At 50.9% G+C, this 16,718-nt stretch overlaps 1 protein-coding gene across 7 annotated transcripts in view; it reads right to left on the bottom strand.

The window, feature by feature from the left end:
• Positions 1-16,718, bottom strand: part of CNOT1 (CCR4-NOT transcription complex subunit 1) — a 1,826,813-nt gene that overhangs the window by 783,294 nt on the left and 1,026,801 nt on the right. For all 7 annotated transcript variants that reach the window (XM_078668607.1, XM_078668606.1, XM_078668608.1 and 4 more), the window contains 2 exons: positions 2,548-2,658; positions 1,994-2,071 (listed from right to left, as the gene is read on the bottom strand). In XM_078668607.1, the coding sequence (XP_078524733.1) occupies positions 1,994-2,071; positions 2,548-2,658 (189 nt within the window). The remainder of the gene's footprint in view (positions 1-1,993; positions 2,072-2,547; positions 2,659-16,718) is intronic.

The following is a 16,718-nucleotide window of genomic DNA, read 5'->3' as shown; positions in this document are numbered from 1 at the left end:
CAGGGTCACCCGGCGCAGGGCGAGGACGTCTGGGGACGTACTTATCCACAGGGTCTCCTGTGGCCGGCCACAACCAAGTGCCTAGCAAGACGTCAGTGAGGGCTTCATTAAATGGCAGCAGTGGCTCCGACGAGGTGGACGCCGACTGGAACACCTCAGTGAGGAGATTAGTCTTTAGAGCCACCATAGGGAGATCAAGGTTAAGGAACTCAGCTGCCCGACAGAGCACCACCGTGTACAAGGCACGTTCCTCCATGGTGGGCAGGGGGGAGGCAAACCCTGGGTCAGAGGAGACATCAAGGCCACCGACCACCTCCAAGTCGTCCGCCCAATCCTGCTCAGAGTCACACTGACTAGCAGGAGGGTCCTCGGACCCCTCCCAGTAGACCTCTACCTCCGCTGTAGGTGGGGCAAACCGCAGCAGCTGGGAAGGGACCGGGGAAGGAACAAACTGCGTCGGGAACAGCACCGGACAGGGCCGAACCAGTGCTGTGTCCCAATTCGGATCCCTGGTAGGAACAAAATAGTCTGGGAACCGGGGCAGGGGCGGACCCAAAGGCATCCACTGTGGCACCGGAGTGGAGTCGGGGGAGGCCAGCAGAGTGGGACCTTGTGGAGCCGTTGCCGGAGCCAGCGGCGCAGGATCCGGTTGGCCCGGGGCAGGAGCTGCCGGCCGACAGGATCCTGACAGGGGACCGCGGTGCCCAAAGGTGCCCCGGTAGGAGCCCGAGACCTAAACAGCCGGTCCATGGCAGCAAGAAACTCTTGCACCTGTGAGGGAGTCGCCGACGGACCCGGGTAAGGCAGGTAGGCTGACGGGGGACGTTGGGAAGCAACAACGCTTCTTCGACTTCTTTTTGTGTCGCCTCTTACTCGAATCCGAGGGGTAAGTCTTGGAGCCCAAGGAGCTATAATGTAGGCCCTGCGAGAGTTCTCTAGAACGGCCCCTGGACCGGGAACAGCGCGGGGGGGGAGTGCCGGACCTAAAGAAACTTCCGGCGCCGCTCCCTCAAGGCCTTCGGGGCCATGGCCCGACAGTCCAAACAGGACTGGGAGTCGTGGTTGCGCTCCAGGTAGTAGAGACAGACATCGTGGGGGTTTGCCACCAGCCTATTGCGACGACAGGCCTCGCAGTACTTAAAACCAGGCATCCCTACGTGCACCAGAGAAGACCCACAAGAGACAAGTCCCAAAAAAAAAGGCAGTCAAAAAGTGACTAAGGTACGTGATCTAACCAGATCTGCGTTTATTGGTGCGCAATAAGAAAAATGTCAGCGTGCATGGGTGGCGACTAAGTAGTCTGTGACATCTCGACGATTACGACGCCAGCGACGGACGCAGAGCCACACAACGCCACCTACTGACGCGCAGAGGTACTGCTAGCGAAAACTTTCCAGATCCAGTCTGACGCCTGGGGATATTCTAAGGTAAGGAATCTATCACTAACGTGTCTCTTTCAGATAGGTGGAATATTGTAGGACTTATAAATAAAAAAATCTTACTAGAGAAGAGCAGGATTTTAGCAGTTTTTATGGCATTCTTGTGAATCACTGTTCAAGACTAGACACTCATTTTGCAGCTTTGGAGTACTCTTGGCACCATAACATTTCATGGTGGCGTAACGATTTTGTCATTTTCCTTATATGGTCTGAGAACTATTTGTTTCGGTGTCAATTTTTTGCAATACGTTTGGCCTGAACAGGTGCCAGATAATCCACCACCTTAAGGATCTTGTTGTACCAACTAATTGATAAGCAATAACTGCAATTAACATAGTATAGTTTCACCATTTGTGCCCAATATCCTACTTCAATAATACTGCCTCAGAAGTCACACCTCAATCACCTACAACTTCCCCCCATCAAATACGTTCTTGCCCAGTTTGTAGAAGTGATATTTGACTCATACACTTGCAAAGCATCAGGCAATTTCTACTTTTAACATATCTATAGAAAGAACAGAGAAAACAAATAAACACGAGGAAGACACCTACTTTAAGGTCATGTTCCTGATGCAATTCAGCAAGGACATTCATGATTGCCATTGTCCATGGATTTGGTGGTCGGAAAACCTACAATGAAAAGGAACTTAATTAACCAATGCTACCGGAGGGGAGGATTATGTCCCACTTTAGGGCCTACAGTCAGCACTACGCAATGTCAATGGTTGAATAAATCAGCCTTCAGCCTGGGAGTTGAGCAAAGTAATGTTAGTTCTGAAAAAAAACTGCTAAATAGCAAGTGGTGGTTCAAGGGCACAGTTTAGCCATATAAGAATCAAAAAGTGTCTTATAAGGCATAGTACAGAGCATATACACAAATCATTTATCAGTAGCAGTAGAACTTAAAACTACAATGCACTGAGTCTACAACTGGATCCGTGCACTCACAATACCATTAACAATCAATTGCCAAACTATTTTTGTTCAATAACTGTTTTATGGACTTGTCTTAGTGTGGTTTGCTCATTAAGATGTCAAGGAACATACATGACTGTATATACCATACTCATGCAGAAATGCTATGCTTTAAAACAGAAACCACTCACCACACTCCTGACACTGGATTCCAAAACTTTTGCAATGAATGGCACCACATACAGCATTTCTTGCTGTCCCTTTAAGTAGGCTTCAAGCAGTAAGGACTTTACATCCAGGTCCTGTAACAAAAAACTTGCATGAGAAACGGCACCATCAATTAAACCAAAATCATGAGTGTTCTGCTGACAGTTCTCAAACCCAGATAAGAGCAGATCAAGTTTGGATACCTGGCTGATCAGCAGCTTTTAATTCTTTTTTAGGATACTTCTACACTAAACTTTTCTTCAACTTGACCTCCATTTTCATTTTTAGCTTCTACAATGGTTCAGGATTATCGGTCTTCTCAGCAACTGGATGCTCATCTCCTTACATCAACTTGTAGGACTACAATACACCCACAGAGATAAAAATAAAGTAGGCAACCATGGAGAAAAAAAACACTTAATTATCCATAGTAATAGTTTGGAGCTTGACTTCTAAATCGATTTGGTGTGCTAATATTTGTGAGAAAGTGTCTCTTTTGACAAGGTTAGCTCCCACATTTTGGCTGGTATTTGATGAGGTTTTGATTGTAGTGCACAGGGTCCCTACCAACCAGGTCCCTTTTGTACGAAGCTGGCTCTGTATATACTATACCAAAATGAGAGAGTGTGCACAGAGTTCAGTGGAACCCCAAAGGTAGGCAGAGGTAAGGTTAGATAGCACCACTCTATTTGTGGTAGAGTGGTAGTGTGGTCAAGCAGTAAGGCTTTATCAGAGGACAGTGTTAAGCATTTGTTGTACACAATCAGCAAATGAATTCACACACTCAAAGACTGAACTTCAGACCAACTGGTTTTGTATAAAAATACTTTTGTTATTTTATTTCCTAGAACCAACCAAGCTTGGCACAGGCAAGTCATAAGTACTTTGCAGTAAATATACAGATTGTAACAGTTTGGATTGCAAATGTAAATACACATTGTTTTGAGGTGCCGCTCGCAGCAGTAGTGGTTGCTGTGACCTTTACAAACGGTCTTGCTTTCTTTGGGACTCTCAACGTGGGATTTCTTTGCCCTTCATGGAGCCAGGACTCTTGGTGCGGGACTGAGAGGACCAGCAGCCTTATCACCGGCCGCAGCTGGGGACTCTTCCCGCGCACCGTACTTAACTGCTCGAGGCCCCCGCTTCGCGGGAGCCGCTCGCAGCAGTAGTGGTTGCTGTGACCTTTACGAACGGTCTTTTGCTTTCTTTGGGACTCTCAACGCGGGATTTCTTTGCCCTTCGTGGAGCCAGGACTCTTGGTGCGGGACTGCGAGGACCAGCAGCCTTATCACCGGCCGCAGCTGGGGATTCTTCCTGCCCACTTCCTGTTTGTACTTAGCCACGCCCATCCTGCGCATCGCAGGACGCGGGCGGGCGCCGGGCTGAGCCTGGGCAAAGGGCGGGCCATCTGGGGATCCGGGGCCAGACGAGGCCGGGCCGGGCCACCACCCTAAAATGATATCTACATGGACCTGGACATGACCCTAGCTAAGTGATCCTGAAGCACAAGTTACTACTTGTGTAACGATATATCTGTAAGAGACATTAGTTAGTGATAGATTCCTTACCTTAGAATATCCCCAGGCGTCAGACTGGATCCGGAATTTTTTTGCGTAGCAGTACCCTTGCGCGTCGGTAGGCGTCGTCTGCGGCTCCGCGTCAGTCGTCGGCGTCGAGGGCGCCGTGATGACGTCGTTGGAGTACTTAGACGCCGCCTCCGCGTGCTGACATCAGTTCTTAGACACAGCTTTTCCGCGCCAGAAGCGCTGAGCCATGTTAAAAACCAACACTGGTGCCATTGAAACTAGGGCCCTGAAAGCGGATAACCCTAACCCTAGATATCGGTTCGCAGAACGGGGAGGATGGGTGGGTATGTAAGGAATCTATCACTAACTAATGTCTCTTACAGATATATCGTTACACAAGTAGCACCTTGTGAATCTGAAAGAGACACGTTAGTGATAGATTCCTTACCTTAGAATAGATACCCCAGCAATACCAACCCCGGTGGTGGGTCTGCGTGTAGGAGAGTAGGGTCTGCAATCCTATGATCACCCAGATTTTTTGCTTTTTGCTTCACTGGTTTACGACTTCCCTGGCTGTGGGCCTGCTAATCAGACCCACAGCCTAGCTGTCTCTCTACTCCAAATTGTACCCAGGTACTGAATTGGCACTGGGCCCTCTCTTGTGTCCCTGTAACCAGGGCAGAGGTGTACCCAGTAGTCTCCCAGGGGCTGCAGCATGTATTATGCCGCCCCTGAGTGACTAACTAAATCAGACAAAACTGGCTGCTTGACAGCTGGGGCAAGGTGGTGTAATCACCCTTTGCTATAGATATAGTATCCCTATATCTAAACCTAAAATGGACACATATATTCCTATCAGTCACTCCTATGGCAGGCCTTAACAATCCTGAAGGCAGAGTGCTTGGAATCATGTGAGATGGTTGTGAGAAGTTGGCCTGATGTGCAGTGTTCACTATTCTAGTGATCACTATATATCAGTCCAAACAACCCTTATTGATGATTGGTTGTAAGTCAACCTTATAGACCAGCTATCCTAGTAGCATGGATACGAGCAGTCTAAGGCTAAGACTCTAGAGGGCGTGTTAAGCCAGCTGTTTTACCATCACATTACCCCTTGAACACCCAGTGAAAGGACACCACACAAGTGTTATGAAAATAAACAATGTATTTATTAGAATCACAACAACCCTGTACTCTTTATGAGGACAGGGTGCTAAGCACACAACAAAACTCTTATGAAAATACTTAAGTTAGCACGTTATACACAAATGCCCGAGGGGCACGAAAAACCATATACTCTAAAAGTGGAATGCGAATTACTAGCAGGTAAGTAACGATTCTCAGAGGCTTTGGGATCGCTAGGACTGGACTACTGAACCTTTAGATTACTAGCAGGAGGCCTAGGGAACTCGGGTGCAGAGTGTGCACTCTCACGCGGGATGCGGGACAAAGTCTATGGAAGCTAGAATTCACAAAGTTAGTGTTCACGGGCGAACCCGACCTGATAGGGAGAAAACGACAGTGGATCCTGACCCTTGGATAGTGAGGCTATGCTGGGGCACCAAAATGCCGAAGTTACCTAGCCCAGGGGCTGCAGCTGCATAGGTCTGAAAAGACGTCGGGAATCCTCGTGCCGGACCAGGAGCCTGGAAGAAGGAAGTTGCTGGCAGGCGACCAGTGAAGAAAAGTTTGATGGATCCAAGCCTGGATCAAGGAAGAAGAAAACCTGAAAGCAGAGGGGACCAAGTTCTTGAATCACTAGCCAGTGATTAAGTGGGCACCAGGATGGCACCAGGCGAAGTCACCGCAGTCAGGTGAGTGGGCGCTGCTGGGCTCTGCAGTCTCTCGGACCAGGAGGCGTTGTCGGCGACCAGGATGGAGGTGCGAGCTGTCCCACGAAGGTTCTTGCTGTCGACGTCGCTGGACCCAGGATTGGGCAACAAGTCTTGGCAAATGCAAGGCCCACGCGGTGGACCTAAAATGGCGTCTTAGCCGGACCAGGAGGGTCCAGGGTACTTCTCCGATGGAGGGAAGCAAGGGCCAGTCTGGAGCAACCAGACTAGCAGCAGTATTGTCGTCGGGCGTCGTTCGGAAGGCCACAAGCCAGCGGGCTAGTAGCCAAACAACGCGGTGAGCAGCAACAAGCAGAAGGGCCCCACGCCGATCGTGGAGATGCTGGGGGGCTGCTCTTCGGTGCTGGAGCTGCTCAGGGTGGGGGTTTCTCGGACCCCAAAGCACTCACCAGGAAATTACTCGGTGGGCTTGCTGTGTAGAAGTCGTGCAGTCTTGGCGATGGCCGGTCCCTCGAGGTCTCGTCGCACCCACGGTTCTCAGCTGTGCTGTAGAGGTGGGTAGAGGTCAGAGGTGCCAGGGAAGCCGGGTCTCGTCGAGCTGGGCAGTCGGATTCCGGAGGAAGGACGTGCAGCAGACCGCAGTGTTCTTAGATGGTGCCTGCGGATGCAGGGTGACTACTCCTTAGCCACAAGGGAGAATCTTGAAGAAGAAATCGTGAAGTCCTTTCGTGGAAAGTGGTATCTTGATTCCAAAGATGATCTGATTTGGGAGGGGGCCAGTCCCTACCTTTATCTGGGAAAAGGGGGCTGGCACGCGACTAGGTCCTGCCCTATGGGTGGGACCAGGAGGGGGGTGGTTACACCCACTTCCTTGGCGGGCTTTTCCCCAGCACAGGGTCTGGAGTGGCCCTGGAACTGGTTCAAGCCAGCCTATGCACAGTGAGCACCGGGGTGCCACGTGCAGTCACCTTCCTCTGTAGCCCTGCCTACCTACAATACACAAAATCCTGTCTGGGACGGTGCTGGCACCGCCCCTGGCAGGAAACCCTTTGTCCTTATCTCCTGCTCTGGGAGGACTCCCAGCAGCAGGAGGGCAGACTTGTGTCTCGGTGGCAGCATCCATTTTGTGGAGCTGAGGCGCTGTTTGACTTTAACCGGGGTTAGGGGTTACATACATGTCGTGTCCCTCTAGAAGGGTGGAATGCTAACCCCGTCGCCAGAATTGGCGAGGGGTTAGTATTCCAATTCGTATGACACCTTACTCGACATGTTTTGATAAAGCGATACCAGAGTTGGCATATAACCGCGAGGATTATAATGCACTTAAGAGTATATGGTATGCGATATCATGGAAACGGCTAAGGGATGGATCCCGAAAGCCGCAGACAGGCTCAGCTCATGCCAGAGCACTATCTCACACGATTCCAAGCACTCTGCCTTCAGGATTGTCAAGGCCTGCCATAGGAGTGACTGATAGGAGATCTGTGTGTCCATTTTTAGGGTTAGATATAGGTATACTATATCTAAAGCAAAGGGTGATTACACCACCTTGCCCCAGCTGTCAAGCAGCCAGTTGTGTCAGATTTGGATGGCCAGCCAGGGGTGGCATAATACATGCTGCAGCCCCTGGTAGGCCCTGGGTACACCTATGCCCTGGGTACCTAAGGTACACTGTACAGGGACTGATAAGGTGACTCAGTATCCAATTAGATATGTACCTAAGGTACATGGAATCCATTTTACGGAGAGAGCAGTAGGCCTGGGGTCCTGAATAGCAGGGCCCCAGGTCAACTAAGTCAGAAAACCAGCAAAACACCAGGCAAAAAAGTTGGGGGCAACTATAGTCAGGGATCTACCTTCCTACAATGGTGCTCTGGCATGAGCTGAGCCCGTTTGCAGCTTGCGGAACCAAGTCCTAATAGCTGTTCCATGATAACGCATACCATATACTCTTAAGCGCATTATAATCCTCGTGGTTATATGCCAACTCTGGTATCGCTTTATCAAAACATGTCGAGTAAGGTGTCATACGAATTGGAATACTAACCCCTCGCCAATTCTGGCGACGGGGTTAGCATTCCACCCTTCTAGAGGGACACAACATGTTGGTAACCTGTAACCCCGGTTAAAGTCAGACATAGCCTCAGCTCCACAAGATGGATGCTGCCACCGAGACAAGTCTGCCCCCCTGCTGCTGGGAGTCCTCCCAGCACAGGAGGCAAGGACAAAGGGTTTCCTGCCAGGGGCGGTGCCAGCACCGTCCCAGACAGGATTTTGTGTATCCTAGGTAGGCAGGGCTTTAGAGGAAGGTGACTGCAAGTGGCACCCCGGTGCTCACTATGCATAGGCCGGCTTGAACCAGCTCCAGGGGCACTCCAGCCCCTGTTTTGGGGAAAAGCCCGGCAAAGGAGAGGGGTGTAACCACCCCCCTCCTAGTCCCACCCATAAGTCTCTCCTCCGGATCAAGACTGCCCAGCACGACGAGAACCGGCTTCCCCGACACCTCTGACCTCAACCTGCATCATCAGCCCAGCTGTGATCCGTGGGTGTGACGAGACCTCGAGGGACCGGCCATCTTTGAAGACTGCACGACGCTTGTCCAGCACGACCACCGAGTGACCCTCGACTGAGTGCTTTGGGGTAAGAGAAGCCCCGACCCTGAGCAGCTCCAGCACCGAAGTTCAGCCCCCCTGCATCCACAAGATCTGCGTGGGGCCCTTCTGCTCTTTGCTGCTAACCGCGTTGTCCAGGTCACTTGCCCGTTGGCTAGTGGCCCCCTTACGACGCTTCACGACGACAAACACCGCTGGTCTGGTTGCTCCAGACTAGCCCTTGCTCCCCTCCAAAAGAGGAGCACCCTGGACCCTCCTGGTCCACTCCCGACGCCATTATAAGTCCACCGCGTGGGCTTGCATTTGCCAAGACTTGTTGCCCCAATCCTGGGTCCAGCGACGTCGACAGCAGATATCTTCGTGGGACAGCTCGCACCTCCATCCTGGTCGCCGACAACGCCTCCTGGTCCGAGAGACTGCAGAGCCCAGCAGCGCCCACTCACCTGGTCGAGGTGACTTCGTCCAGTGCCATCCTGGTGCCCACCTAAATCACTGGCTAGTGATTCAGAACTTTGTCCCCTCTGCTTACAGGTCTTCTTCTTCTTCTTCTTCTTCCCTGATCCAGGCTTGGATCACCACGAACTTCTTCACTGGCTGCCTGCCAGCAACTTCTTTCTTCAGGCTCCTGGTTCTTCAACGAGGGTTTCCGACGCAACTTGAACCCTATGCAGCCGCAGCCCCTGGGCTAGGTAAACTGAGTACTCCGGTGCTCCAGCATAGTCCAACACCCTAAGTGTTTGGATCCACTCTTGTTTTCGACCCACCTAGTCAGGTTCGCCCGAGAACAGTAACTTTGTGATTGCTAGTATCCATAGACTTGTTCCCGCATTACGCGTGAGAGTTCCCACTCTGCACACGGCGTCCCTAGGCCTCCTGCTTCTAATCCAAGGGTTCAGCATTGTAGGCCTAGCGTTTCTACAGTCTAGAAAAGTATTACTTACCTGCTAGTAACTTCGCATTCCACTTCTTGTGTATATGGTTTTTCGTGCCCCTCGGGCATTTGTGTAAATTGTGCGACTTTCAGTATTTCTTTAAGAGTTTTGTTGTGTGCTTAGCTCCCTGTCTCATAAAGAGCCAGGGTAGTCCTGTTATAAATAAATATACTTTATTTTTTATAACAACTTGTGTGGTGTCCTTTCACTTGGTGTTCAAGGGGTAATGTGATGGTAAAACAGCTGGCTTAACACGCCCTCTAGAGTTTAGCCTTAGACTGCTCGTATCCATGCTACTAGGATAGCTGGTCTATAAGGTTGACTTACAACCAATCATCAATAAGGGTTGTTTGGACTGATACATAGTGATCACTAGTATAGTGAGCACTGCATATCAGGCCAACTTCTCTCACTGCGAACCAATAATCACACCAGAAAGTCCTGGAGGACAGAACGGCCAAAGAAGCCATCCCTCCGGACTTGGCTGTCCAGGCAGTAGTGTCTTGCAAACGTGTACAGCGAGGCCCACGTAGCTGCCTGACAGATGTCTTGTAAGGGCACCCCCCGGCCCATGGCAGTTGTAGTCGCCGTGGCTCGGGTGGAATGAGCCCGCAATCCAACAGGGGGCTCCTTTTTAGACAAGGAGTAACATGCCTGGATACACAAGATGATCCACCGGGAGATGGTCCTCTTGTGCACCGCTTTCCCCTTCTTAGCCCCCACGTAACCAACAAAGAGTTGGTCATCCACCCGGAACTGGTGTGTGCGATCCAAATAGAATGAGAGCGCACAATTTGGGTCCAGACGGTGGAGCCGCTCTTGCTCATTAGAGGGATGCGGTGGCGGAAAGAAGGTGGGCAAGGTGATAGACTGCCCAATGTGGAAGGCCGTGACAACCTTGGGCAGGAAAGATGGCTTAGTACGCAATACAACCTTGTCCGGATGGACAGAAAGGAAAGGAGGAGTATAAGAAAGAGCCTGGAGCTCACTCGCCCTCCTGGCAGAGGTGATGGCAACCAGGAAGGCAGTCTTCAATGTAAGAAGACGAAGAGGACAGTTGTGAAGTGGCTCAAAGGGAGTGCACATCAGAAACGTAAGAACAAGGTTCAAGTCCCACTGAGGCATCACAAACGGAACAGGAGGGAATGTGTGTGTGATGCCCTTCAGAAATCGATTTACAACAGGGGACTTGAACAAAGAAGGTTGATCAGGCAGCCTCAGAAAGGCTGAAAGGGCATAAAGATAGCCCTTGATAGTGCCCAGAGCAGAGCCCTGCTGGGCAAGAGAAAGAAGAAAGAAGAACCTCAGAAAGAGGGGCAGAAAGTGGATCCACAGCCTTTGCTGTGCACCATGCCACAAATCTGTTCCACCTGCAGGCGTATACCGACTTAGTGGAGGGACGCCTGGCTGCCAGAATGACATTACAGACTTCAGGAGGCAAGTCACATGGCCTCAACTGTCGCCGCTCAATCTCCAAGCATGGAGGTGAAGACTGGACAGGTTCGGGTGGAGGACCGTCCCCTGCTGCTGCGACAGAAGGTCCTCCTGAAGAGGCAGACGAACCGGGGGATCGACTGACATACTGAGTAGCTCTGGATACCAGTACCTTCGTGCCCAGTCCAGAGCCACAAGGATGACTTGTGCCCGGTCGCGCTTGATCTTCTTCAGCACTCTGGGCAGAAGTGGTATAGGCGGAAAGGCGTATAACATACCACAACTCCACACGCGCCAAAAAGCGTCGCCGAGCGAGTGCCGCCTTGGAAATTCCAACGCGCAAAACTGATGACATTGCGCGTTCTCGTCGGTGGTGAATAGATCTAACCAAGGCCCTCCCCATTGCTGAAAGAGGCCTTGTGCCACGTCCGAGTTCAGACGCCATTCGTGATCCATCATGCACCGACGGCTGAGTTCGTCCGCCCTGGCGTTCAGTGAACCTGCCAGGTGTTGAACCACCAGGGTCACGCCCTGCTGTTCCAGCCACTGCCAGAGGTGCAGAGCCTCCTGGCAAAGGGTCCACGACCCCACCCCGCCCTGTTTGTTGCAGTACCACATGGCGGTGGTGTTGTCCGTGAACACCTGCACTACACTCCCCCGGACAGAGGGGAGGAATGCCTTCAGTGCTAGACGAATCGCCCGCAGCTCCAAAAGGTTGATATGGAGCCGGGACTCCGCCGGAGACCAGAGTCCTCTGATCTCCGCCTCTCCCATGTGGCCTCCCCAGCCCTGGAGGGACGCGTCCGTCACAACTACTTGCTCCGGCTGGGGAAGGGAGAGGGATCTGCCACTGACCCAATCGCAGTCCGTGAGCCACCACTGCAGCTGTCTCGCAGTGCCCTCCGAGATCAGGACGTGGTCGGATAGGTTGCCCTGATGCTGGGCCCACTGAAACTTCAGGTCCCACTGCAGAGCCCGCATCCGCCACCTGGCGTGATGCACCAGTAGGATGCAGGAGGCCATCAGCCCCAGAAGCCGCAGCGTCAACCTGACCGAGACCCGGGATAAAGGCTCAAAGATCGGAATCTGAGCCTGAATATCCCAGACCCTCTGTTCGGGTGGATAAACCCGAAACTGTGCCGAGTCGAGAACCACTCCGATGAAGAGGAACTTCTGAGAGGGGCACAGGTGTGACTTTGGCACATTGATGGAGAACCCCAGCTGGTGCAGGAGATCTGCCGTAGTCTGGAGGTGGCTGACTACTGTCTGGGGCGAGCCCACCTTCAACAGCCAGTCGTCGAGGTAGGGGAAGACTGAAACCCCTAACCTGCGCAGATGATCTGCGACCACCGCCATCACCTTTGTGAACACCCGTGGGGCGCTGGTAAGGTCGAAGGCGAGCACGGTATACTGAAAGTGCTCATGGCCAACCGTGAACCGCAGGTAGCGCCGGTGGGCCGGCAGGACTGGGATGTGGAAATAAGCATCCTGCATATCCAACGCTACCATCCAGTCTCCTGGGTCCAGGGCAGAGAAGACCTGAGCCAGAGTCAGCATTTTGAACTTCTCCTTCCAGAAGAAGCCGTTGACGTTCCGTAGGTCCAAGATAGGGCGTAGGCCCCCTTTGCACTTCTTGGGTACCAGAAAGTAGTTGGAGTAGCAACCACACCCTACTTCTGGCCCAGGAACGCGCTCGATGGCCCCCTTGGCCAAGAAGGCCGTAACTTCCTCCTGCAGAAGTCACAAATGTTCCCCCAATACACGGTGGGTCTGTGGTGGCATGGCTGGAGGAGTCGCCTCGAAGGCGAGGGAGTAGCCCCTTCGGAAAATCTGCAGCACCCACCTGTCCGACGTGACAGTGCGCCAGTGGAGGTGGTGATGGCGAACCCTGCCCCCCACTGGCGTCACATGGGCCTGAAAGAACGGACTAGGAGGGTTTTGAGGCGGATGCTGCGGGGGAAGGTGTGGACTGACCTCGCTGTTGACCCTGACCGCCGCCACGGCGGTTTCCACGGCCGCCACCGCGTTGGGTATTACCCTGCAGAGCGTGGCTGGCAACACGTGTGGGTACACCCCTTCCGTGGCCACGAAAGGAGTGAAAGGCAGCCTATTGCTGGCGCGGGGGCGAGAGGCCCAAGGACTTGGCTGTAGCCCTTGAGTCCTTAAAGCGCTCAAGCGCATGGTCTGCCTTGTAGCCAAAAAGGCGAAGGCCATCAAACGGCATGTCCATCAGTGTGTTTTGGACATCGGCCGAAAAGTTGGCGGACCTCAACCAGGCGTGACACGTCTGACCGCCACTGTCGTTGCCATCGCTCTACCTAGTGAGTCGGTGGTATCCAGCCCACACCGGATAGAATATTTGGCTGCATCCCGGCCCTCCACAAGGGCTTGGCCGAGTTTGGCCAGTACCTCGAACGGACACTCTGGCAGCACTTCCGCAACCGTATCCCACAGAGAGTGGGTGTAGCGGCCCAAGAGGCAGGCGGTGTTGGAAGACCGCAGTCCCAGACTAAGGGAGGAGAAGATCTTTTTACCGTACTGCTAGTACCTCTTGGATTCCCTGTCCGGCGGAGCCGACGGGAATGCGGTCTGGGAATTGGAGGCCTGGATGACCAGGCTCTCGGGGGTGGGGTGGGTGGACAGGAAACATGGGTCGCCCGGAGCCGGGGCGGTGGCGTCTGGCCACGTTCCTATCTATGGGCGAACCCGTAGCGGGCTTGGGCCAAGTGCCCAAAAGAACGTCAGACAAGGCCTGGTTAAACGGCAGCAGAGCCTCGGCTGAGCATGACTGCGGCTTAAGGACCTCAGTGAGGAGGTTAGTCCTCACGGCCGCGACGGGGAGCTCAAGGCCCAAGGCCTTGGCCGCCCTCATCAACACCACACTATAGGTTGCCCCCTCCTCCGTAGCCACGGTAGGAGGCGAGACAAAGCCAGTGTCGGACGAAGTGTCCAGACCACTGGCATCCCCAAGTTCACCTGTCCAGTCCTCTTGGGACTGACATTCACGTGTCAGAGGGTCCTCAGACCCCTCCCAATACTCCTCATTACCCATCTCCTGATCAAATAATACTGATAATGGGGGTACCATTAAGGTAAAAAAATGCAAAATAATGTACCAGGGAGAGAGCAGGAGCATCTGGACGGATAGTTACCAAGGAGCCCGCTCCCCAAAACTAGTTGCCGATGTAAACAATAAAGGGAGAGAGGACTCAGGCCCAGATTATGGAAAAAAAGAGGCACCTGTGTATTGATTTATCTCCGGAGTGTGCTCCATACACTGTGATACTGACAGGGGTGCCAGAGATTGAACAGGATAAAATAGAAACCCATAGGGAATTGAAAAATAAAGTCATTTTTTGGCTTACTAGTAATAGGTCGCTTCCGGGTTACACAAACGCAGAAATTCTGCATGTAAGAAGAGTGAGCTGGTTGGGATGCAGATGTAAGGATCAGGAGGGGGACTGTGTAACTGTGAACTTTAGGGACCCCAGGGTGGTAAAGTTCATATGTGAAGGGAAATCATTTAATGGGGAGAGTGGGATCCAAACTTTCGATCTGAGCTATTTTTATCCATGCTCAACATTTGGTACCCCATTTTTCTACGGAAAAGGGTTAGACATGCAACACAAACGATCAAATATGGCATATAGACCAGAGTTCTGCACGGACTGGAGGGAGTCGATTGACTGGGTAATAGCATTTTGAGTACAATCTCCGAGCCACTGTTGTGTAAGGATAGTTCAAACCAGGTTTTGGCAGCAAATAGAGTTAATATCTGTGTGGATGACTTTGGAATAGAAATAGAGACCTCTGATAAAGAATGTCATGGTATCATGGGTTATGATAATAACCTCAGCACTTTGCCAGTAGTTAATCCAGGTATCTCGCAACCCATTGGTGGAGAGGTAGCAACAATGAAAGAGATCTTGGCTAATTATGTTTTGGAATGTTGCGGGCCTCAAAACGAAACTCTAATTCCACATGGTTGGATGCAATCAAAGACTACAATTTTGTAAGCTTACAAGAGACCTGGGTGATAGAAGCTCAGCATATATGTGGTTTTAAGAACTTTCACGCAACTCCATCTATTTCTGGTAGGGCAAAAGGAGGTCTGTGTACCTATGTGTCTAACCAGCTAAGGTGTAGTAAGATCGAGATGGTGGTTAGCAACCAACATTATCATATAATTAGGGTTGTGGTTGAAAAAGACTTACACTTTGCCATTGTAAACTTTTATAATAATGTGTCGGTGGCAGCCCTTGAACAAACGTTCCTAAGTCTGGGCAATGACATAAGTCGTCAAATGGAAGGTAGGGCTAAGTCTGTTTGTGTAATCTGGGGAGGAGATTTTAATTGTCACTTATGTAAATACGGGGAAAAGGAAACTTCTGGCCTAGCGCTAGATAAGGCGTCTAATCTAACCCATTTTGAGCACTCTGCAAGCGGAAATCATTTAAACAAAATTATTTTTTCCAGTGAACTGGACTTCACAAATAAAATTGGTAAGAACAAGGTCCCGTTTGGTCCAACATTTAATGGCAGAGATGCCGGATAACCGGATAAAAAGAACTTAAAACTCACACTAGTCAAGAGAGGGAGTGCTTCAGATTTACGTTTGATGAGATGCAAACTCCACCATAGACTTTATATTAAGGTCAACGCGATATGGGGATGAGGTGCGTGAATTTAAAACTCTTGGAAATCCCCTGAGCGATCACTTCCCCCTAAGTCTGGAGATTGCCCAGTTAGGCAAAGACCCAATCAAATCAAGCTCCCTGATTAAGAAAGCAAGGGATATAGTTCTTACACGCCAGAATGGATAAGCCCTTAAATGGGATAAAATAGTACCTGAAGACTTCCAAAATAAGGAAAAAAATGTAATTTTAATATTTTAGCATGTCTTGTGGAGAATGCAGATGATTCGGTTATCGTGTCCAATTTTAAACTTATAACTGAAAATATCAAAGAGGCCCTGTGGGTAGAGACAAAAAATTCCAAAGCCAGGCATTCGAGCTGGTTTGATACAGCTTGTACTAAGACCTGCTCGAAGCTGAAGCGCGCTCTGAATGCTTTGGTCCGTGATATGGCCCTTGTAAAAAAGCTTAGAAAGGAGTATAAGAAAACTCTCAAATTAAGGCGAGATATTGTAAAAAAGGAAGCTTGGGATGCCCTATGTGAAGCGTCGCAGAATAAAGACACAATAGCATTTTGGAAAGTTGTAAATGCTCCCCTCTTTGAAGACAAAACTAAGGCTAGGCTTGAGATAGCCATATCTGAAGTGGAGAGGGTAAAACACTATGAAGCACTCTATAGTTTAAAATCTACTGATGCTCAGGCCCCTAGTGACGCTCAAGAAAAACCTGAGTGGGCACAGAGTAGGGTCGACTTAAGACTAGGAATTGCACTAAGTGAAGTAATACAGAGTATAAGAGATAGTGCAGGAGCCAAAGCGCCTGGCCCTGATGGCGTTCCAGTTGACTTTTATAAAAGCAACATGGATCTTTGGGGTCCGTTGCTTACGCAACTTTTCAATGCATCTTGTTCCTATGGGCTATTAGACTCGTGGTGCGAGTCAATAATAGTCCCTATTTTTAAAAAGGGAGATAGATCAAGCTGTCATTGTTATCGTCCTATCTCGCTTTTGGACTCTACCATTAAAATCTTGGGCAGGGCAATTTTAAACAGACTGCAATTATGGGCCGATGAAAGGTCCATAATGCGCAACCTTCAGTATGGTTTTAGAAAGGGGTTAGGCACCATTGAGCAATACCTCAACTTGCTTCTTTTATTGGACAAGTATGTTAAAGTAAAGGGTGGCCGAGTGTTTTTAACATTCATTGACTTATCGTCAGCTTTTG

The sequence above is a fragment of the Lissotriton helveticus genome, chromosome 12 (genome assembly GCF_964261635.1).
Source record: "Lissotriton helveticus chromosome 12, aLisHel1.1, whole genome shotgun sequence".
Lineage (NCBI taxonomy): Eukaryota > Metazoa > Chordata > Amphibia > Caudata > Salamandridae > Lissotriton > Lissotriton helveticus.
This window is presented reverse-complemented; position numbering and strand designations above follow the sequence as displayed.